The 20,969-nt window shown below is 64.3% G+C and overlaps 8 protein-coding genes across 8 annotated transcripts; 3 read left to right on the top strand and 5 right to left on the bottom strand.

Moving 5' to 3' along the window:
• Positions 1–5: 5 nt before the first annotated feature.
• JCM10292_002276 (uncharacterized protein) lies at positions 6–5,388 on the bottom strand (the record flags this gene model as incomplete). Its single annotated transcript, XM_076647782.1, has 13 exons — positions 6–233; positions 295–396; positions 488–593; positions 696–819; positions 886–1,093; positions 1,155–1,293; positions 1,351–1,682; positions 1,748–1,795; positions 1,870–2,184; positions 2,246–2,263; positions 2,327–2,635; positions 2,699–3,407; positions 3,494–5,388. 13 exons carry the CDS (start codon positions 5,386–5,388, stop codon positions 6–8), a joined length of 4,533 nt encoding a protein of 1,510 aa, XP_076506604.1.
• A 324-nt stretch (positions 5,389–5,712) lies between these two features.
• On the top strand, positions 5,713–8,972 carry JCM10292_002275 (uncharacterized protein; the record flags this gene model as incomplete). Its single annotated transcript, XM_076647781.1, has 7 exons — positions 5,713–5,803; positions 5,866–6,199; positions 6,264–6,612; positions 6,691–7,396; positions 7,493–7,711; positions 7,775–8,679; positions 8,772–8,972. The coding sequence occupies 7 exons, from the start codon at positions 5,713–5,715 to the stop codon at positions 8,970–8,972; spliced, it is 2,805 nt and encodes a 934-aa protein (XP_076506603.1).
• A 1,069-nt stretch (positions 8,973–10,041) lies between these two features.
• On the bottom strand, positions 10,042–10,812 carry JCM10292_002274 (uncharacterized protein; the record flags this gene model as incomplete). The annotated part of the gene is made up of 3 exons (XM_076647780.1): positions 10,042–10,446; positions 10,513–10,643; positions 10,710–10,812. The coding sequence occupies 3 exons, from the start codon at positions 10,810–10,812 to the stop codon at positions 10,042–10,044; spliced, it is 639 nt and encodes a 212-aa protein (XP_076506602.1).
• An 882-nt stretch (positions 10,813–11,694) lies between these two features.
• Positions 11,695–13,209, top strand: JCM10292_002273 (uncharacterized protein; the record flags this gene model as incomplete). The annotated part of the gene is made up of 7 exons (XM_076647779.1): positions 11,695–11,697; positions 11,759–11,958; positions 12,023–12,207; positions 12,268–12,425; positions 12,487–12,580; positions 12,647–12,869; positions 12,981–13,209. 7 exons carry the CDS (start codon positions 11,695–11,697, stop codon positions 13,207–13,209), a joined length of 1,092 nt encoding a protein of 363 aa, XP_076506601.1.
• Positions 13,210–13,317: 108 nt separating this feature from the next.
• Positions 13,318–15,166, bottom strand: MTG1 (putative GTPase MTG1; the record flags this gene model as incomplete). The annotated part of the gene is made up of 6 exons (XM_076647778.1): positions 13,318–14,042; positions 14,118–14,390; positions 14,459–14,578; positions 14,638–14,737; positions 14,806–15,038; positions 15,106–15,166. 6 exons carry the CDS (start codon positions 15,164–15,166, stop codon positions 13,318–13,320), a joined length of 1,512 nt encoding a protein of 503 aa, XP_076506600.1.
• Positions 15,167–15,343: 177 nt separating this feature from the next.
• On the top strand, positions 15,344–16,971 carry DSC2 (Dsc2p; the record flags this gene model as incomplete). Its single annotated transcript, XM_076647777.1, has 7 exons — positions 15,344–15,383; positions 15,462–15,688; positions 15,747–15,877; positions 15,938–16,639; positions 16,715–16,745; positions 16,811–16,871; positions 16,940–16,971. The coding sequence occupies 7 exons, from the start codon at positions 15,344–15,346 to the stop codon at positions 16,969–16,971; spliced, it is 1,224 nt and encodes a 407-aa protein (XP_076506599.1).
• A 177-nt stretch (positions 16,972–17,148) lies between these two features.
• ISY1 (Isy1p) lies at positions 17,149–18,354 on the bottom strand (the record flags this gene model as incomplete). Its single annotated transcript, XM_076647776.1, has 4 exons — positions 17,149–17,525; positions 17,625–17,827; positions 17,944–18,118; positions 18,189–18,354. The coding sequence occupies 4 exons, from the start codon at positions 18,352–18,354 to the stop codon at positions 17,149–17,151; spliced, it is 921 nt and encodes a 306-aa protein (XP_076506598.1).
• Positions 18,355–18,918: 564 nt separating this feature from the next.
• On the bottom strand, positions 18,919–20,874 carry JCM10292_002269 (uncharacterized protein; the record flags this gene model as incomplete). Its single annotated transcript, XM_076647775.1, has 7 exons — positions 18,919–18,972; positions 19,054–19,269; positions 19,344–19,488; positions 19,548–19,816; positions 19,876–20,398; positions 20,461–20,683; positions 20,826–20,874. 7 exons carry the CDS (start codon positions 20,872–20,874, stop codon positions 18,919–18,921), a joined length of 1,479 nt encoding a protein of 492 aa, XP_076506597.1.
• Between the last annotated feature and the right edge of the window lie 95 nt (positions 20,875–20,969).

Genomic DNA, 20,969 nt, shown 5'->3' with positions numbered 1-20,969 from the left:
CACCCTTACGAAAGCAGCACAAAGAACCCCTTCTCCTCCTCCCCTTCCTTCGGCTTGACCTCGCCCTTGCGCACGAGCCGGTCGCCAGCAGCAAGGCGGATGCGCTCGCTTGTGAGCGGATAGCGGAACTCGAGGCGGTCCTTGTCAGGCGAGAGACCAGCATCGAGACGTGCCGAGGCGAGAGCGTGACGGAGGGCGAGCGCAACGGAGCAGCCGAGGAAGAATGGCGGTTCCTGCGCGGTTTCTGAATAAGCTTCAGCCGCTCATAGACACTTCAACCAAAGCGGTACGCACGCCGATGCCCTTGCTAGAGTGCACGCTTCCGAGGTTCGGCCATTCAGCGTCGCGGAGAAGCGAGACGTTCATGACCTGCGGAATGTCGGCAAAGCCAGGGATCTGACGCAGTTTGGCGAGCACGCGTCAGATTTGAGGGCTTGATGTTCAAAGGCACGGAGACAGCCATGGCGAAGAGAGGAAAGAGACGCACCTTGTACGCTCCCGGCCCCGTCGTGAAGAGTGCACCATTCTGCAGGAAGGTCGTCTCCTCGAGCGTGCACCAGCCCTGACCCTGGACAAATGCGCCTTCGATCTGGCTGAAAGCGGCGGAAGTGCGAGGGAACGGAAGGAACGGAGAACGCAAAAGACAGTCAGTAAGGTCCAGCAGCGCTGTGTGCTTGATCAACCCGTCAACGCACCCGTAGTCGATGGCCGGATTCAGCGACCGGCCGACGTCCATCTTGATGTCGGTGCGCAAGACCGTGTGGTCGCCTGTGAGAAGGTCGATCTCGACTTCGGTCGCGGCGGCGCCCTGCGTGTAGTCTGCGGTAGCAACGCGGCTGTCAGCAAGGGCTGCTTTCTGTGCGCGTGGTCAAACGCCGGACGCACAATGGAAGAGCGGCCCGGTTTCCTCCTGCACGTTCCAAACGTATCCTAAGTTCGGCGTCGCGTGGTGACCCGTCGCACTCAGGCTGACGCGCTCGCCCGTTGCCGCCGCAGCGAGCGCCGACATTGGTGCGTCGGGGCCAAGCTTCTCGCGGAAGGGCGCGAGGCGCTCGTTGAGCTCGCGGCAGGCGTTCAGGACGGCGTACCCGTTCTGTGAGCAAGTGGCCAGGTCAGCTGGTTGTCGTATGGCTTGTGCGCTGCAGCAGACGCACCAGGTCACTTCCTGCACTGGCAGCAGTCGGGACCGTGTTGGCGACCGTGTTCGTGGCCGACTCGCTCGTGAAGACGGCCTCGAACGGAACCTTGAGCTCCTCCGCGGCGATCTGGAGGCATTTCGAATACAAGCCTTGTCTGTGTACCGGACGCATGTCAATCACGTGAGCTGCGAAACGTAGAAAGCGGGCGCACCCCATTTCCGTTCCGCCGTGCGCGACGAGGACCGAGCCGTCGAGGTAGATGTGCACGAGAGCGCTGCCGCGATTCATCGCCTTGACGCCGAACGCGAGACCGAATAGCGTCGGCACGAGCGTGATGCCGCGCTTGCGGAAGCGGTGGTCCTGGTTGAAGCGCTCGACGGCGGCTTTTCGCGCCACGTAGTCGCTCTCCCGCTCGAGGTCCGTCATCAGCCTCGGGACGTGCAGATCGATGACGCTCTGGTGATAGTGTGTCTTGTCGCCCTCCTTGAACAGGTTGATCGCGCGGACGTGGTCAATGTCGAGCTGAAGGAACGTCGCGATAGCCTGCGGATCGCAGATCTTTATCAGTCTTGTGTTGCCTCATCTCCATTCAAGGCGCATTGACTAGCCTCAATGTACGACTCGGCCACAATCATGCCTTGCGGACCTCCGAACCCCTGGTGCAAGGCAGAAGAGGGTCAATCTCGTGCTTATGCGCGTGAATTGACACAATGGGAAATCCGGGACGTACACGGAAGGCCGTGTTCGAGACGGTGTTCGTCTTGCAGAGCTTGGCGCGCACGTCGACGTTCTCGACGTAGTAGGCATTGGTCGCATGCGCTATCGCGCGGTCGGCAACTCCGCCCGAGATGTCGAGCGAGTAGCCGGCGTTGGCGTAGAAGTCGGCATCGAGCGCCGTGATTTTGCCTTCGGACGTGAAGCCGACGGTCCAGTCGGTACGGAAGGGGTGCCGCTGACCCGAAATCTTGATGTCTTCGTGCCTCTCGAGCATGCAGCGGACGGGGCGTCGGAGTTTCTTCGCCGCAACTGCACACACCGCCGAGAGCTGCGAGCATCGTAACCATGTGAGCGAGGTCCCGACCAGACAAGCTAGAACAGAGCTGTACCATTGTGGTCCTCGACTCCTACGGGCGAGAAAGCCGGTCAGAGATCCAGTTCCTTGTCTTGAGAGCATGGGAAGAGCGCACCTTGCCGCCGAAGCCACCGCCAAGGCGCTTCGTCTTTGCGACAATGCGGTTCCGCGGCACGCCCGTCGCCTGCGCGACGTAGTGCTGCGTCTCGGTGAGCGCCTGCGTCGAGCTGACGATCTCGAGCTCCCCCGACTCGAGCTTGGGGATTGCGAGGCACGCCTGCGTCTCGAGGTAGAAGTGCTCCTGCCCGGGCGAGAAGGTCGACGACGAGAGCGTGTGCTCGGCGGCGGCGAGGGCGTCCGAGATGAGCTTGCCGCGCGACATGCGGCGGTTGTAGCTCTCGTGGAACGAGTTGGCGGCGATGGCCTGTCGGGTCGAAAGCTCGTGAGCCAGGGCAGCCTCAAAACTTCACAGAGAAGCGAAGCGGACCTGGTCGACCGTCAGCACGTGAGGCAGGTCCTCGTACTCGACCTTGACGAGTCGCGCCGCGCGCTGCGCCTGAAGCTTTGTCTTGGCGACGACGGCGCCGATGATCTGCCCATGGCAGGTCACAACGTCTTTGGCGAAGAAGTACTCGTCCTGCGCGGCCGGGCCCCAGACGTTGGCCTTCTCAGACGGCAGGTCGCGCCAGTCGACGAATGTGAACACGCCCGGCTCGTCGAGCGCTTCGGCCGCGTCGACCGAGAGGATCTTGGCGTGTGCGCGGGTCGAGAGGACGAGCGAGAGGTGCGCCTCGTTGGCAAAGGCCGGCATGTCGTCGCAGAAGACAGCCTCGCCCGTGACGTGCTTCAGTCCGGAAGCGTGCGGGATCTGCGTGCCGACGACGCGCTGCGCGTACGGGTCCGAGTTGTCTCGCGTCGAGCTCGACGGCTGGCGGTGGATCGGCTCGATCACCTCGTGCTCGTCAACCTCGCGCACGCCGTCGACGGGAACGCCGCATGCGCTGGCGAGCTCGACCCAGTACTTGAAGAAAAAGGAGAGGACGAGCGTCCGGCGGTAGGAGGGCATGCCGCCCGGAACGGTGAACGGGAGGTCGAACTCGCTGGCGAGAACGTCGAGTGCGCCTTCGAGCGTGCTGGCCGCAACAGGCTTGCCGACGAGGAACGCCTCGGCCTTCTTGGCCGTGATCGTGTAAGGCCTGTACCCGAGAAAGGGTTAGCGATCCGAGTCCGTCTGCAGGGACAGGCCCTGGCTGATCATGAGCTCGGAAGAAGCATGACGCACGCCATGCCGCCAAAGGCCAGCTTGATGTTCTTGATGATCCAGCCCTCGCTGCCTTCGACCGGCGCGAGGGTGGCAGAAAAGCACGCAGTCACGATGGCGATGTCGTCGTCCTTCCGCCTCGCCTGCTTGAACGCGCGCACGACGTCCTTCTCGCCCTTCTCCGCCGCGCCAAGCGGGAGTATGACGCGCAAGATGATGCCGTCGGACGGGAGGCGCGTCTTGCGATACCCATGGAAGAACCCCTCTCCCATCTCGAGCACCGTCTCCTCGCCGTCCTGGACACTCGGCGCGCGCACGACGAGCTTGGCGCCGAGCGCGACCCAGACGGGGTTGGCGTCCGAGATGGGCGACGCCGTCGCAATGTTGCCGCCGATCGACGCCGCGTTGCGGATCTGCCGGCCGGCAAAGTAGCGCAGCTGGTCGCGCACGGCGCGCAGCGCGCCCGACTCGCTGTGCGTGCGCGCAGAGATGAGGTCGCCGACGACGCGCTCGAGGTCCGAGAGCGTGAGATTGGCCCCGAAGGTGAGGGTTGGGGTTTCAGGCGTCGGGAGCGAGACGGTCGCGAGCTCGGCGACGTCCGAGAGGTAGATGCAGTCCGGGTAGCGCATACCCTTGATTCCGACCTCGATGGCAATCTCGGACGAGCCGCCGACGAGCTTGGCGTCGGGCAGAGCGCGCTTGAGGGCAAGCACCTGTTCGAGCGAGACGGGGCGGAACCAGCGGCGATGGTTGTGCGTCGGCGAGGAAAAGGCGAGCGCCTTGAGCGGGTGCTTGACGAGGCTAGGCGGGAGGATGAGCTCGGTCGAAGGGACGTAGGGCTTGAAGTCGAAGCGCGGGAAAGACGCCGTCGGCGCCGTCGTTTCGACCTTGTCCCCGCCGAGCTGGCAGCAGTCAGCGCGGCCGCACCCCTTGGTCTTCCCAGTCACTGACGGGGGATGCACGAGCGCCGACGCATCGATGTCCTGCGCCTCAGGCGATTTTGGCGCGGTCCGGCCATTCAAGCCGGCAACGGGGTCGATAGGCGGCGCATCCGGCTCCTCCAGTGCAGAAGGAGCGGGCAGTGACACGTCGGTACTGACTGCCTCGGCGCACTTCTCGGAGTTCGCGCAGCACCTCGCCGCCTTCTGCGCGACTTCCTTAGCGAGCCCGGCCGCCTCGAAGTTGAAAGGAATGGAGAAGTCGGGGTCAGTTGGCGTCGAAGGCGGAGACGAGGAGGCGGTGGACGACGACGAAGAGAGCGAGGGCGTGCCGCGACCTGTAGAGCTCCAGAAGGTGAGTTCGGTGCTCAAGAGAAGACCTCCCTCGAGCAGAGGAAAGGACCGACTCTTCGGAGCGAGATACTCGCCGACAAACGACTTGACTGCCTTGAAAATCGGGGCATAACCCGTGCACCGGCACAGGTTGCCGTCGAGCGCCCCCTGCAGCTCGACGTCGTCGACCGAGAGCCTGCCCTTGTATGCGGCGTTGCGCAGGAGGGCGTAGACGCTCATGACGATTCCGGGCGTGCAGAAGCCGCACTGCGAGCCGTGGAGCTTGGCCATGCGCTCCTGGAGCGGGTGCGGGTGGTCGCTGTTGCCGATGCCCTCGACGGTGATGACATGCTTGCCCTCGACGCAGACGAGCGGCGCGAGGCAGGCGTTGATGGCGAGGTGCTGGGTCTCGCGGGTGCGCGGGTGGACAGACTGGATGACGACGGTGCAGGCGCCGCAGCCTCCCTCATTGCAGCCCTGCTTGGTGCCGGTGAGGCCGGGCTGCGAGCGGAGGAAGGCGAGGAGCGAGGTGTCGGGGTCAAAGTCGCGGCCGTCGAGGACGACTTTGGTGCCGTTGAGCCAGAAGGTGAGCTCGTGCGAGGCCTGTGCGAGGAAGGCGTCCAGGCCGGCCATCGTGGCTGCCATGGTTGGCGGGCGATAGCGATCGGGACGCGACGAGGAGCGGGCGGAGGTGGGGGAAAGCAGCGAGAGCGCAGAGAGCGACGCGGCGCGAGTTGGGTGTCCGGGTTGCGTGCGTCCAGTCTGCACGAGTGCAAGGACAGCGCAGAACACTCGCCACGACCGCCGAGTCGCCGTGCACGCAGAGTCCGGCGCACCCCGCCCCGCCAACTCCGAGCATCCGCCTGACCCGCGCTCGCCTCGCTTCCCCGGAAGCCAGATGCTTGCACGCCAGCTGCTCACACGCTCTGCTGGACCCGTACTCTGCTGCACTCGAGCTCCGCCCGTGCGATGCCCACTCCGCGCACCGCCTCATCACCTTCTTCCTCGCTGTGGGGAGCCGACAGCGCAGACAGGGACCGCGAGTACCCGGCATTGCGAGGTGTGCTCACACAGAGCACTCAGCGACACCTGCCTGAGACCGCTGATCCCCTCCGCACGCAGGGACCGTCCACCTCGACCATGCTGCTGCTCCGCCCGCTCCCCTCGCCCCCGTAACCGCGCTCGCCACCGCTCTCGCCTCGACGCTGTACAGCAACCCGCACTCGGCATCGACTGCCGGGGCGGCCACTCAGCTAGCGATCGACCGGACGAGGACCCGCGTCTTGCAGGAGCTCTTTGGCGTTCCCGACGACCGTCTCAGCGAGTGGGACGTTGTCTTCACGCCAGGAGGGGCGACGCAGGGCATCAGGACGGTAGGAGACGCATGGGATTGGCGACCTGCGCACGAAACTCAGGGACGGGGCGGCTACGAGTACCTGCTCGAGAGTCACACCAGGTCCGTTGCAGCGTCGGGTTCCGCCTCTGTGTTCGTGAGACTAGTCACTGAAGCTGCTCCGTAGCCTTGTCGGCTTGCGCGGCTGCGCACTCGCTCATGCGGCGCCTGTCGCCGTTCATCGCTCGCCGAGCGCCCTTCTTCGATCCGCCCGTTCCTCCGGCTCGGCTCAGTCAGCATCCTCAGCCTCGCTCCCTGCTGATTCCGCGCCAACGCTATACGCCTACCCAGCACAATGTAACGCGACAGGCTCGCGGCTCGGCCTGCGCTTCTGCGCGCAGATCAAGCGCGCCAACCCGCATGCCGCTGTCCTTGTCGATGCGGCTGCATACACGTCGACCAGTGTACTCGACCTGGGCAGCGTCAAAGAGGAGGAGGCACCCGATTTCGTCGTGGCGAGTGTATACAAGATCTTTGTGCGTCACGCCGCACGTCTTCTGCCGAAGGGATCTTGGACAAGGAGACCTTTCAGCTGACATGCTCTTGATTCGCAGGGCTTTCCGACCTCCCTCGGCATCCTGCTCGTCCGCCGCTCCTCTTCTCACCTACTTACCTCCTCTCTCCGCCCCTCCTACTTCGGCGGAGGCACCCTCGCCTCCCTCTCCCTCTCTGCGCCCTTTACGCACACCTCGCGCCGCCCTTCCGCGACAGGCGAAGTGCACCAAGCGCTCGAGCACGGCACGTCGCCATACCTCGAAATTGTCGCGCTCGCGCACGCGCTCGACTGGCTCGCGCGCGTCACGAACGGCGAAGGGCTCGGCGCTGTCGCGCGGCACGTGGGCGCGCTGCGTGAAGTGGCGGTGCGCGAGCTCAGCGCGCTGCAGCATGAGGGCGGCGGGAGGGTCTTTCTCGAGCATGAGGCATTCAGGCCCGAGCCGGGCGAGGCAGAGCTTGACGAAGACGAGAGATGGCGGGTGGTCCTCGAGCCACCAGGACCCATCGTCGGCTTCTCGCCTCTCCTCCCTCCCTCGTCCGCTTCCGCCTCTTCCTCTACCCCTACCGCAGCCGACGCCGACGAGCCCGACTATCGCCGCACGCATGTCGGGCATGAGCACATCGCGCGGCTCGCGCTCCTTGAGGGAATCGCGCTCCGCAGCGGCGGAATGTGCAACGCGGGCGCGGTCAGTCGCGCAGTTGGCATGGGAGAGGAGGAGCGGCGCCGGCTCGAGGAGCTTGGCGGAGCGAGGTGCTGGGATGAAGGTGAGTGCGAAGGCAAGACCCTTGCTCCGGGCTATCATAGCCAGGCCGTATCGCTTTCGTCCACATCGCCTTTGCTCACTGCTCCCCTTTGCGCAGAGGAATATGCCCCCTTCCCTCCGTATCGCCCTCTCGGCATCACCCGCATCTCGTTCGGCATCGCCTCGACGCTCGACGACGTTCACGCCTTCGTCTCGTTCGTCAAGCATTTCTACGTACATCGGCTGCCGACTGTCCCTAGGTCGACCGCTCTGGCCGGTCCTGCGCCAGCGCGAGAGAAGCGAGTCAAGCGGGCCAAGCTGACGGAGCTGTACATCTGTATGTCGCTCTTCTCCTAGCCCGTGTTGCCCACAGCGAGAAGCTCACCGAGATTGCGCGCAGACCCGATCAAGTCCTGCGCTGCCCAGGCCCTGGCGCCCTCCCAGCCATGGCCGCTCACGGCCGCAGGCCTGCTCTACGACCGCGAGTTCATGCTCGTCTCGTCCTCGACCGGGCGCGCGCTCAACCAGAAGCGCTACCCGCGCATGGCGCTCATCCGCCCGACCGTCGACCGGGAGCACGGTATTCTGCGCATCGAGGCGGAGGGGATGGACCCGCTCGAGATTGCGCTGGAGACGCGCGGCTCAAAATGCGGCAGTGTCGCGCAGAGTGGGCTTCTCACGCCGCCGCTCAGCGACGACGACGAGTCGATCTCGTCCCTCGCATCCGCGGAGGACGTCGGGATCCCTCTCAGCGACGCTCTTCGCCACACCACCCTGTGCGACACTTCGGTCCTCTCCTCTCGCGTGTCCCGCACCGCCGACGCCTGGTTCACCTCGTTCCTCAATCCGCCCTCGTCCTCTTCCGCCCTCGGCCTCGGGCCTGGGCCCGTCTCGCTTCACCGTCTCCCGCCCACCTCGTCCCGCCACGCACACTTTGCGCACCCCTCCGCCGCGGACACGCAGCAGGACGCTGGCCCGCCGCTCCCGCTCCGGCTCAGCAACGAGAGCCCGTACCTCCTCGTGTCGGAGGCGAGCCTGCGCGCGGTCGAGAGCGCGATCCGCGTCCATGGCGCGATGGGCGGCGCAGACGCGGAGGCGCCGAGCGTGCATGCGACGGCGTTTCGCCCGAACCTTGTCGTCGGTGGGCTAGAGGGCGGCGAGGCACTCGAGCCGTGGTGGGAAGACGGGATCCAGTCTCTTTCGATTGGAGGCGAAGCTGGTCGATTGAAAGGTGGAGAAGCAGAAGCGGCCGTCTTCAGCTTCCTTGGAAGGTGCCGCCGGTGCCTGATGGTGTCCATCGACCAGGTGCGCTTCTCGTCTCTTCATCATTGCTTCTTGCCGTCTATTCACGAAATGGCCGCTGACTAACTCGGCTCGTCTTCGTTTCTTGCTCGCAGAAGACGGGCCTTCGCAAGTCGGAACCGCTGTCGACTCTCTCGCGCATCCGCAAGAACACGTCGAATGGCCGCGTCGAGTTTGGCTCTCACATGCTTTGGCGCGACGATCTGTACAGCGGGCGCAGTGCGGAGGGAGGGGACGAGCCGTGCGTGAAGGTCGGGGACGAGGTGCGCGTATGGCTAGACGACAAGAACGCGTAGTCCACCCTCGCAGTTGCGCAAATCGGGCGTTTCAACTCACTTCGTATCCGAGAGAGCAAGAGCAATTGCAAATTCACCGACCGCCGAATACGCCGGGCAACAGAGTGTGCCGCAACGCCTTGACATCGTCTAACTTGGCCTGCTGCCACTCTGCTGCCTCCAGGCCTTTCTCGAGCTTGCTCCGTCCGAAGTCGATGAAAGCAAACTGCGCGTGTGACTGCGGTGGTGTCGTCGGCAGAGATTGGCTGTCTGCCGAGCCAGTCAATGGCGGGGGGCGAACGACGCGCAAATTGCTGCGGTGGAGGTCGCCGTGCGCTATGCCGAGGTCGTGAAGCTCGCCGAGAGTGGCGAGTGGGTCGAGCCTGCAATTTCCGCGACGTGTGAGCGACAGCGGACGGCCAAAGGGCGAAGCAAACGCGCGAGTTGAGGAACGACAGATCAAAGACCTCGATTGGCTCGCCCAGCGCGGTTGTGAGCAAGCCTTCTGCAGCAGGGTCGGCCTGATGCGAAAACCGTCCTAGGAACCGCGGGAAAAGAACTCCAGCGCGGATTGGCGCCACCGCATCGAGGTGCCGATACGCCTCCGCCTCGGCTTGCAGCTCGTCGAGATGGTCTCGACTGTCCGCTAAGTCGTTACGTACGCACTTGAAGATGTACATGCCTCGAGCAAAACGCAAGATGTGCTTGCTTGAGTGCTTGCTTGAGCGACTAATCGAGATGCCGCGGAAGGTGATTTCCGGCGCTTTGCGATTGGCGAGGCGGTCGGCGCTGCAAGACATGGTCAGCCATAAGCACAAGCATGTAGAGAGGAGGATCACACCTCTGAAAGGCATTGGTGCGGATCCATGCGCCGTGACTCGCGAAAAACAGCAAATCAAACGAGAGTTGAAGAATAGGTGCTTGTAGAACGACCTCGTAGAGCGGATCCAAAGGTTGCGCGACCGGCTTGCGTGAAATGGATCGCCGCGTTGATGCGCATTGGAAGCAGGGCCGGCGAGAACGCAACGATAGGTCAACGTGGCTGATGGGCGAAAGCAATACGGGACTGCACTGCATTGCAGTCGTGCTCCTACACACTCACCGCCTGGTTCGGTACGTCCGAATTGCTCAGGAGCTGCAGGATGGACGCGCCAGTTTTGGGGTCGACCTTGCGCCGCTTGTGCGCTCTCTCGCCTTTGTGTCCCGCCGGACCTGCCTGCTCCGACTTGGCCGTCTCTTCTTGTGCCTCGCCGCCTTCGAGAACGATCTTGCTGTTGTCGCCAATTGACAGGGTTGCGAGGTAGAGGCCGGCGAGGAGAGCGTTGACGGCGTGGCGCTCGGCGTCGAGCACAAACGAGGAGAGGAAGAGCGTGCAGTCCTTCTCAGCAATGACGACGTAGTGCGTGCCGTTGGACAGGAAGGCAACCATGCGGTCGAGCTGCACCGCTTCGAGCGAGACGGCGGACGTCTTGGCGTTGAGGAGTCCGATGTGAACCTGCGCAGGGCCGAAAGTCAGTCAACGAGGGATTAGGAGACAGCGAGAACACAGCAAGCAGCGCACCTGCAGCAGAACTTTGTCGAGCGTTTCGCTCCAAGCCAAGTGGGCCTCGCTGCGGAAGAAAACGCCTCGGCGGTGCGCCCCCCAGGGACTCTTGACAGCCGCTTTCTGCTGTCCCTCAGCGCTGCTGCGGCCTGCAGACAGGAAGCAGTATGGTGAGCACAAGAGCAATGTCAGTGGTACTTTGACTTGATGCTCACTCTGGATTCCAGGCCATGCAAACTCGAAACCCTTGCTTGCCTCGCTGACCAGCAAGACAAGGTCCTGTTCCGACAGGACGCTTGGGAGCTCAAGCTTGAGCATCAAGCGGACTGCGGAGTCCTGTTCATTTGACAAGACGAGGTCCGAGATGCCGTCATATTCAGAAGGGAATTGAAGCACCGCCTCGTGTCCAACGAAGGAAGTTAAGAAGCATGCAAGGCGAGGCTCAAGGATGATTTTCACAGCAGTGGTGAAGCCAGGTCTGTTCCTGTAGCGGATGAGGGGACGGATCCGGGAGGTTTCGAGGTCGAGAGGTGGCAGTGAGATCGACTGTTCGGTGTGTCCATCACGCTCTTGGCAATCCTGGGCTACTGCAGCCATGACCAGATCAAATTATCTTGATGGTATCACGCCAATAGGTCTCAGACGCTTGGACTGCTCGAGCATTGCGCCCGACTCGGTCGGACGTCGAGAGTCCGGAGGTGAGTCTGCTAGGAAAGATCCTTTGACCGAGTGCGCAGCCTTGTGGCCCGGCACAAGGACGGGTACGCCAGGTGCCTGCCTCAGGTCGTTCCACGCGCTCGTCATGGACCCATCGCGAGCGACCGAGGACGACTTTATTCCGAGGACCGAGGGTGTCACGCTCATGTCGCCCAGCTGAAGGAGTGTTGCGTATCAGTCTGAGAAGCACCATCACTCGAAGCATGGTCGGGCAGTACCGAAAGAGTATCCGTGGCTTGTCGAGCGAGTGCAGCGGCGAATCGACGATTCGGAGCGAGCGAAGCTGATGAAGAAGCGACAAGAGCGAGAACGAGGTGCGCGAGGTCCGAGCAAGTGGAGCAGCCTCAGTCAGGCCTAGGCAAGTCTGTGCAGGTGCTCGTGCGCTGCTCTGGCGGTGTCTGTGGTTGTGGGCGAGGCGAGACGAGTGTCGTTGTTCCGGGTTGACGTCGACGGCATCGCTGATCTCGCCCGAGCGCGGGCAGGATGGTGCGCGCAGCCTCGGACAAGCATCCTCAAGCCAGGTACTGACTGTCCCTGAGCCCCGCAGAGCGCGACGTACTTGCTCGACCGCGTCTCCGAGCCAGCAGCAACCGCCTCGACGCTCCCACCGCGCACGACTAGCCCGCCGAGCACGCCTGGCGTGGAGCAGGGGCATTCAGATGCCGTGTGGTGCGCAAAGTGGGCCCGCACAGCGGACGGCGGCCAAGTCGTCGTGACGGGCAGCGCCGACCACTCGCTCAAGCTGTGGTGCGCACGCTCTCAGGAGATCGAGTCAACGGCACAGCAGGTTGACAAGAAGCTGCTGCTGCAGGAACCCCGAGGCGCCAACTCAGCCGACACGCACCCTCCGCCCGACCAAGGCGCTCGGAATCGTCAGCCTCGATGTCGACAAGGCAGAGTCGGGCGCGTCCTTCATCGTCGCCAACACGCTCGACTCGGTCATCACGCGCTGGGGGCTCGACGGGACAGAACAGGCCCGCAAGGAGTTCGGGCCAGGTGGGTCTCCCTCGCACTAACAGCTATTTAGACGTCCGCTCACTACGATTGCGCTTGCAGCTGCAACATGGGACATCTCGCTCAACCCGAGGGCAGAGCACCTCGCGACCGGTGGTGCAGAAGGCAGGGTCATCGTCATGTCGTCGGCCGTCGAGACATTCGGAGACGAGATCATGGCGCTCGAAGCGACGGGGACGTTTGCCACGGCCGTCGAATACGTGCGTCGGTCTCTCTTGGTCAACATGACATCGATTGACGGGCTCTCTTCCGTCTGCACAGAGCCTGGGCGGTAACCTTCTCGCCGTGGCGAGCGATACGGGCTATGTCACCCTCTTTGACGCCGAGTCGGGCGCGCTCGTCTCTTCCTTCCCAGGTTCGCGCCATTTTTGCCTCGTATCTGGCAACACGAAGAGATCTGCTGACCCCAGGTCCCTCACAGCCCACTCGGCGCCGATCCGCTCCCTCGCGTTCACGTCATCGCTCCTGATCACCGGTTCGGACGACAAGCGCATCAACGTCTTTGACCTGCGCGCGCTCACTGCCGCGGCGGGGCAGCAGGGTGGCGGGCCGGGCGGGCGGAGAGTGCAGGTCGCGAGTCTGGGCGGGCACGATGGGTGGGTCGTCAAGGTTGCGGCGCGCAACGAACGGCTGCTCGCCAGCGGGTGCGTTGTCCCGCTTTCCTCTCTCCGCTGTCGTCGTCGCCGTGCGAGACCTCGTACCGAGCCGAATGCCTCTTGGTTGTAGCGAACGCCGCTGACACCTCGCACTCGCAGCTCGTCAGACGGCACCATCAAGCTCTGGGACCTCTCGGCGTCCTCGTCGGCGCTCTCGACGCTGCGCGACCACTCGGGCGACGTGTGGGCGCTCGCGTGGGCGCCCGAGCAGGCCGGCGCGGCGCCTGCGGTCGAGGGGCTCGGAGGCGCAGCGGCCGGGCTCGGCGGCGGGAGGCTCATCAGCGCGGGAGAAGACGGGCGGGTCCGGTGGTGGCGCGGTGGAGGCTGAGAGATACGGGCTCGTGATGAATCAACGTGTGCAAAAGATAGACGCCTAGTGTACTTTGTCCGTCCCGTCGCAAAGAGGAAAAGGGGAAACCTTCCGCGATGCAGTCTCTCACCCGCTGCGGCGGTACTTCCTCCTCCTCGCGCTACTCAGCTTGACCGCCGGGCCCCTCAACCCCGGCCCCGCTCCTGGCCCGCCTCTCCTCATCTGCGGCGGTGCCGCGCGGCGCACTTTCGCCACCTCGTGCCCCTTGCGCTTGAACTCGCGCACGCGCGCCTGCTCGGCCTTGTCGGCCTTTTTCGACTGGTGCGCCGAGCGCAGGTCGATCGACGAGGCGAGCGCCGAGAGGTGCGTGTGGTAGGCGGAGACGGAGGACGAGACGGGCGCGTCGAGCGCGGACGTCGCGGCAGGTGCGGGAGCGGGCGTCGAAGGAGCGGAAGGAGCAGGTGAGGTTGTAGCGGTGTCGTCGATAGCGCCTGAGACGGCGGGTGCGGGATCTGTCGCGTCTGCCAGCACAGCCGGCTGCTCCTCCCTGCTCAAGTATCCCCACCGCCTCTCCGACCGCCCCCACACAAGCTCCTTTGCCTCGCCCTCTCCAACCTCGATCATCTCCCTCGCGTCATCGACCGCCTCGCCGCCCCTCCCGAGCCCGTCGAGCGTCCACCGCCCGAGCTTGCCGTCGCGGAACGCCTGGACGAGCCACCGCCCGGCAAAGTCGACGTCGGGGTGCCCGCCGCGCTTGACGGCCGAGAGACGGTGCGCGAGCGAGACGAAGAAGGAGGCGGGGTCGGAGAGCGAGGTCGTTGGCGGAAGCTGTAGGCGCTCGAGGAGGTCGGCTGCACAGTTGCACAAGCACGAGTCAGCAAGGTCTAGCACTGCGCTACCCTGCAGGAAAGAGAGGAAATACGGACCATCGCTCCAGCCTTCGTCGCGCATCTCGCCGCGTATCCGCAGGCGCCACAGCAAGTACTCTGCGAGCACGTCGCGCTCAAACAGGCTCTCCTTGATGCCACCCGTCAGCGCGAGCTTGAGCGCCGCCTCCTGCCCTGCGACGCCCTTGCCCAAGTACGGGACCATGATGCCCGGCGTATCGTAGATGTAGACGGGCGGCGAGGTCGCGATCTTGATCACAGTTGAGAGGCGGCGAGTGTGCCCTGGCTCCGAGGAGGTCGAGGCGGCTTTTCCTGCGATGAGGTGCGTACAGTGTCAGTACATCTGATGCATCGAACAACGGACATCGGTCCAAGCTCACCTTTGCGCACACCGACTCGCCGCAATGCGTTGAGGATGCTCGACTTGCCGACGTTGGGCATGCCAGCGACGAGCATGTTGATCTTGTCATCGGGACCATCCAAAGGACGTTTTGCCATGCCTGTAGCGCTTCGGTTAGCACAGTATAAAGATGTCGTCGAACGGATGGAGAGAACTGACGGATGGCAGCACGGAGAAGACGCTTGACTTCTGCGTCCGAGCGAGAGTCTGTGAACAGTACTTCGTCGTCGCTGTGCTTGGCCAGTGCACGTCTCAGCGGCTGCAATAAAGGAGAAGCAGAATGAGTTGGAGGTACGAAAGAACGGAAGAAGGAAGCGTGGAACGGACCTCCTGGAAGCAGTCCTGCGCCAGGTCGGCCTTGTTGTATACGACGAGGCGCTTCGTCTTGGCCTGCCCGCCCCTCGAACCGAACCCCCTGCCCGCTTGTTCCGCCAGCAGCCGCTCAAAGGCGGGATTGATGCTCGAGAGCGGGAGACGAGCGTCGCGCGTCTCGATGATGAGGTCGAGCGAATGTGACTGGACGAGCTGGGTGATCTCGCGCATGGCGCGGTGCATGTGCCCTGCAGCATTAGAACGGTGTGTCGGCACGGAGAGAGCTGGACGACGAGGAAAGGAAGGGAGACGGACCGATGTACCACGACTGCGGCAGCAGGGCGGGGAAGTGGAACGGCGGTACTGGCGGCGGCATGCTGCTGAGTCTGTGCAGCTCCTCAGCTCGGCCTTAGCTGGTGTCTGCGAGTTGGCCGAGGGAGAGAGCATCGCCTCGTTCGCCTCTTGTGCGCCGTCGCTCCCGCTGTTTCGCGCTGTCTGGCTAGGGCAGGGGCTTGAGAGTGTCAGGGGCTGCACTCGATTGCTCTCGAGCAGCATGAGCACGGGCAGCTTTGCCGGTGCTCCCCTTTCCAAGGGTGCGTCTCCGTTCAACTGATGAAGGCGCTTTCTCGCTGTGCACAGCCCAGGAGGGACTGATTGCTCGCGCATTGCAGCTCTGGTGACAACTCTCGTCGTCTTGTCGGTCGCGGTGGCCATCACGGCGACGCAGCAGTACTTGAACGTGCCGCTCCACCCGCACCTCTCGCGCGACCACCAGCTGTACCGCCTCGCACTGCATCATGTCGCCTTTGCCAACTCGGCAGAGCTCGTGCTCGCCATCTTCTGTCTCTGGCAGACCAGCATCGCCGTAGAGCGCATCTTCGGGACCCGCAAATTCGCCGTGCGTCCGCGTCTCTCCTCACTGTCAAGCAGCCTCTGACGTTGACCCTCCTCTGCAGAGCTTTCTGGTGGTCACGACAGCTCTGTCTACCTTTCTGAGCGCCCTCACCCTCCTGCTCGCCTCGCGCCTTACGCGTGGCCGCTTCAACGCACTTCCTGCCGGGCCGTTCGCCATCACTTTCGCAATGATGTGCGCATCATGTTTGCCGTCCGCTTACGCTTCCTGTAGTGACACATATCTACCCCACAGCCACCAGTCCTACCGCCTCGTCCCCTCTCTCTACCGCATACGCCTCTTCCACCCGGCCCTAACCTTCACGAACCGCTTCCCGCTCTACCTCCTCGCCTCCCTCCTCCTCTTCTCGCAACCCCCCGCATCCCTCCTCCAGTCCCTCATCGGCCTCGCCTCCTCCCAAGCCTGGACCTCGGACCTCCTCCACCTGCAGCGCTACCGCCTCTCGCGCCGCACGTACCGCCTCCTCTCCTCCCTCGGCACGCTCGTCTTCCACCCATCCTCGTCCGGCGCCCCGCCCGCAGAACCGCGGCGGGGGACGGCCGTCACGCCCGAGGAGGCGATGCTGCACGCGCTCGCGGGGCAGGGCGCCGCGGCCGGCGGCGCGAGCGGGCTCGACGCGACGGCTCTCCGGCTCGCGCTGAGGACTGACACTGGCGCAGCAGCTGGTGAAGCGACGGCGGGAGGCGTGGGTGCTGCACCGGGAGCTCGAGCGACGGAGCCCGTGGCGGCAGGGGCTGCGGAAGGCGGAACGGGCGAAGGTGCCCCTCCTGATGCAGACGCTGCAGCGAACGCGCCCGCACCTGCCGTACCAGCTGTGACACGCCCTTCGCTCGGAGGAGCCGGAGCGGAGAGGCCGATGCCGCGTGTGACGGGCGCGAGCTTCTTGCAGCAGTGGACGGCGGGCCTGACGGGCGCGCCTGACGGGCCTACACCCGAGTGAGTACTCTAGACCGCGTTGATCGTTGACGACGGTGTGTCGTACTCTGGGCTGACACAGTGAGAGAACTACAGGCAGATCGCAGAACTCAGCGCCATCTTCCCGGTGCGCCTCTTTGACCGCTCTCCACTACAGGCAACCGAGACTTACTGACGCACCCCACCCTGCAGCATCACACGCGGGCGGCCATTGTTGCCGCACTGCAGCAGAGCAACCTGGACACGACGCAAGGTGCGTCTCCCTGTAGAAAGCTTCGTCTCGAATCGAAACTGACCAGGGTTTCACGTCGGGTCGTGCAGCTGCCGAGGTTCTGCTCACTTCCGGTAGCTAGCCTACACGAAGGCATCCTAGAGCTGTACACATTGCTGCAACCCTGTACTCTCTGAGGGAGAGCGCCACCCGGACCAAGCCTGTCTGAAAGCTCCCGCTCAAGCTCGCTGCTCGCCGCGCGGCATGCCGCTACAGGAATCGTACAACAATGTGCTTTACCACCTTCCGCGCGGCACTACTACTCCTCGACGCCATACTCGTCGAGCAGCATGCGCTTCTGCCGCTCGACGATCGCCTTCTCGACCTCCTTTGCGCTGAGCAGCTGCGGCGGGCGCAGCATGTCGGCGTCAAACACGCTCTCGAACCCCTGCGGCGCCGTCGCAGCCGCCGCGTCCGCCGCGGCCGAGGCCGACCCGTCGAGGAGCTTGGCCTTCTTCTTGCCGCCCGCGGCGGCTGCGGGCGCTTTTCGCTTGCCGGACGCGTCGGCGTCGGCGGTGAAGTCGGTAGAGGGGGCAGAGGCGGAAGGGGCGAGAGAGATGATGCTGCGAGAGGGGAGCGGGAGAGAGGGGATGTCGTCGATGTCGCCGTCAAGGTTGTCGAGCGCTTCCTCCCATGCTGCCAATCAGAGATGGCGTCAGGACTCAACTGTACCTCATACGCGGAACGCTCGAGAAGCTCCTCGAGCAACGGCGACTGCACAGCGAGAGGACGCACCTGCCAGTTCCGCCTTCCTCTCCGCCTCGAGCAGCTCCTTCCCCGCGTCGCCCTCCTCCGCCGCATTCCCGTAGTACTCGGGCGGTGCGTTGTCGAACATCGTCACCTTGACCGTCTTGTACGACTCGAGCTCATCGGCGTCGGCCTTTGCTGACGCGAAGAGCTCGCGCACGCCGGGTAGGTCGCGCGCACGGCCAAAGTACCTGCACGCACCGAGTGTCGTCGGTCAGCTTCCTCGGAACCTTGATCCCGGCGTTCATCTGCGCAGATTGACGGCGCAGACGAGCCGGGACTCGAGGCGCCGCGCGAGCCGACGCACTTGTAGCCCCTCTGGCCGGGAATCTCGCGGCCGTCGGCATCGGTGATCTTGCCCGCCGCGCGCTTGTAGTTTGCGCCGCCGAGCGAGACGATCTGGTTCTCCCAGTGGTGCTTCTCGCGCAAGAGCTTGTTGATCTGGTCGTTGAGGTCGCGCACTTCGTAGTCGGTCAAACCCGCTGCAACGACACCGTCCGCTTCGTCAGCCTATCGTCGTCTGTGAGGCTGCACAAGGGACTTGGAACGCACCGTCCTGGATCTTGGACACCTTTCGGCTGATTTCGCGCAGGATCTCGCCCCTCCACCGCTCGCACTGCCTCAGGTCCTTGCACGACGACGCGACGCGCGGGCGGCGGTCCGTCTTTTGCGCGAGGCCGAGCTCGGCGGCCTGCGCTTCGCGAAAGCGGTAGAGCATGGACTGGGCCTTCTCCTCATTGCGGGCCACTGCGAGGTCGAGCGGGAGAGGGAGGGGGAGGAGGTCAGCCGGGGACAGCTCTGTTCAGGTTGCGCGACTGCAGAGGGCCTCTAGTGAGCTTCTGAATAGTGTACGCACTGTTTGCGCGCTAGTCCTGGCTGTGGCCGAGGTGGGACGAGTTGCGGTTGATGAGGACGACGAGGGCGAGCGATGAAGGCCGTGTCGCGCGTCGGGGCGGGTCTAGCGGCGCGGAGGGTGGTGGTGCGGGATGTGCAGCGCTGTGAGTAGCTCTAGAGTGCGCTCGAGCCGAGAGCAGCCGCAAGGAAAGTGGGGCAACCTCGACCTTGGCTCCTCTCCGTCGGGCCGTGCGCCTCGACCCCGCCTGGCAGCATCTGCTGTTCTTCAACGGCCAAGAGAAGCACTTTTTGTGACGCTGCAAACCGATTCGCAACATCCCGCCTCTGATGCTTCTCTCTCAAGTCCCTGCCCGTACCGAGAGTATGCCTGAACAACCGGAATGTCTATGCACGCACGCACGGAACCCAAAACAAAGAAACCCCCAGCCTACAACTTGGACTCGCGCGCGAGGAAGACGCGCGTGCTCGTCGGGTGGTTGACCTGTGCAGCAGCACGCGGCAGCGGGCGCGTGAGCACTCTATAGTCTCGACCGTGGCCCTTCAAGAGAGACGAGAGACTTACGACGCTAGGCTCGGCGCCGCGCTCGACCTTGCGCTCCTTGCGCTCCTTGAGCGGGACGTACGCCCTCTCGCCCTCGCCGACGTAGACCTGGCGCGGGCGCCAGATCTTGACGCCCTGCGGCGAGAGCATCATCTGGCGCCAGTGCGCGAGCCACCCGGCGATGCGCGGGAGCGCAAACAGGATCGGGAAGTAGTCGGTCGGGAACCCGAGCGCGCGCTGCGGTCGGCGCGGGGGCAGATCTCTCTCAGTCAAGGAGTTCGACCGAAGCAACCAGAACGAGCGTGACGCACGTAGATCAGGCCAGAGAAAAAGTCGACGTTGGGGTACAGGCGCCGCTCCTTAAAGTACGGATCGCTGAGCGCCGCGTCGCGCAGGGCGAGCGCCGTGTCGAGGAGCGGGTCGCGGCCGGTGATGGCAAAGATGTCTTCCGCAACCCTGCAGTGGAACAATGTCAGCACTTGAGCAAAGTGGACACGAGGACCAGGACGACGCACTTGCGGATGATGGTCGACCGCGGGTCGGTGCTGCGGTAGATGCGGTGCCCAAAGCCCGACAAGACGGCCTCCTTGCGCTTGACCTTCTCGATAAAGGCCGGCACGTTCTCGACGCTGCCGATCGAGACGAGCATGCGCACGACGGCCTCGTTCGCGCCGCCGTGCAGCGGCCCGTACAGGGCGGCGCAGCCGGCTGCGATGGCGCTGTAGGGGTCGACGAGGGTCGAGCCGACTTGGAGGACGGCGGCGCAAGAGGCATTCATCTCGTGCTGTAGTGAGCGGCGTGCGTGAGGAACGATCGCGACGAGAAGGGGAACAGCGAGCGCACATCGGCGTGGAGGAGGAAGAGCGTGTCGAGCGCCTTGACAATGGTCGGGTGCGGGCGGTAGCTCGACCCTTCGTTGAGGTGGTCCATCATGTAGAGGAAGCTCTCGGTGTAGCTGAGCCCGGCGGGCGGCTTGACAAACTGCCTCCCCATGCGCATGCGGTACGCCATGGCGGCGACCGTGATGGCCTTGCCGAGGAGGCGGAAGATCTGCTTGTCCATGAGCTGGAGCGACGCCTCGGACGTGCGCGCGTTCGTGTAAATGTTCTGCCCGACGAGCGACGGGTTGGCCTCGGGCGCGTAGGCGCCGAGCGCGGCAAAGGCCGACTCGAGCATGGCCATGGGGTGCGCGTCGTGGCGGAACGAGCCCATGATTTCCTGGAGGTCGCGGTGGACGAACGTGTGGTGCAGCACCTCGTTCGAGAAGAGCGTGTACTGGCTCTTGGTCGGGAGCTCGCCGTACAGGAGGAGGTACGCGGTCTCGAGGAACGAAGACTTCTCCGCCAGCTGCTCGATAGGGTAGCCGCTGCGGACAATGCAGCTTGACTGAGCTGCGGTGACGAGAGCGGACAGCAGCTCGGAGCGCACCGGTGTCGCAAGATGCCCTTCTCGCCGTCGATGAACGTGATGCGGCTCTGCACGACGGCCGTATTCATGAAGCCCGGGTCGTAGACCCTGAGGCCGCCCTCGACCTCGTCTTCGAGCTTGTCGCCCTGCTGGGCATCCTGCTTGCGCGCGAGCTTTTTGAGGGCGGTCGCCGGGATCGAGTTGCGCTCGATGGGGACAACGATGGTCTTGCCCGTGCGGTTGTCTGCGGGGGCGTCGGTCGTCAGAACGAGTTGCTACGAGCTCTGGGGTGACACGCGTCCTTGTTCGAGCTGTGAGAGGGGAGGCGGAGTTGCTCGGGACGAGAGGTGGGGGTGAGAATGTTGGGAGACGGCGAAAGAGCGCACCGGTGATGGTGAGCGAATGCTCGGGCGCCTTTTGAGCCGTCGTGACCATCGTAGCGAGCTACGGAGCGCAAGCACGGCACTCGGAGAGCGAGCGACGGGGCACGTTCGAGTTCCCGGCAGCCGGCCGGCGGAACGAGCGGCGGG

Source organism: Rhodotorula paludigena, assembly GCF_050403205.1.
Source record: "Rhodotorula paludigena JCM10292 DNA, Rt_paludigena_JCM10292v1_ctg11, whole genome shotgun sequence".
NCBI lineage: Eukaryota > Fungi > Basidiomycota > Microbotryomycetes > Sporidiobolales > Sporidiobolaceae > Rhodotorula > Rhodotorula paludigena.
Note: the sequence above shows the minus strand (reverse complement) of the source record. Positions and strands in the feature narration are given on the sequence as shown.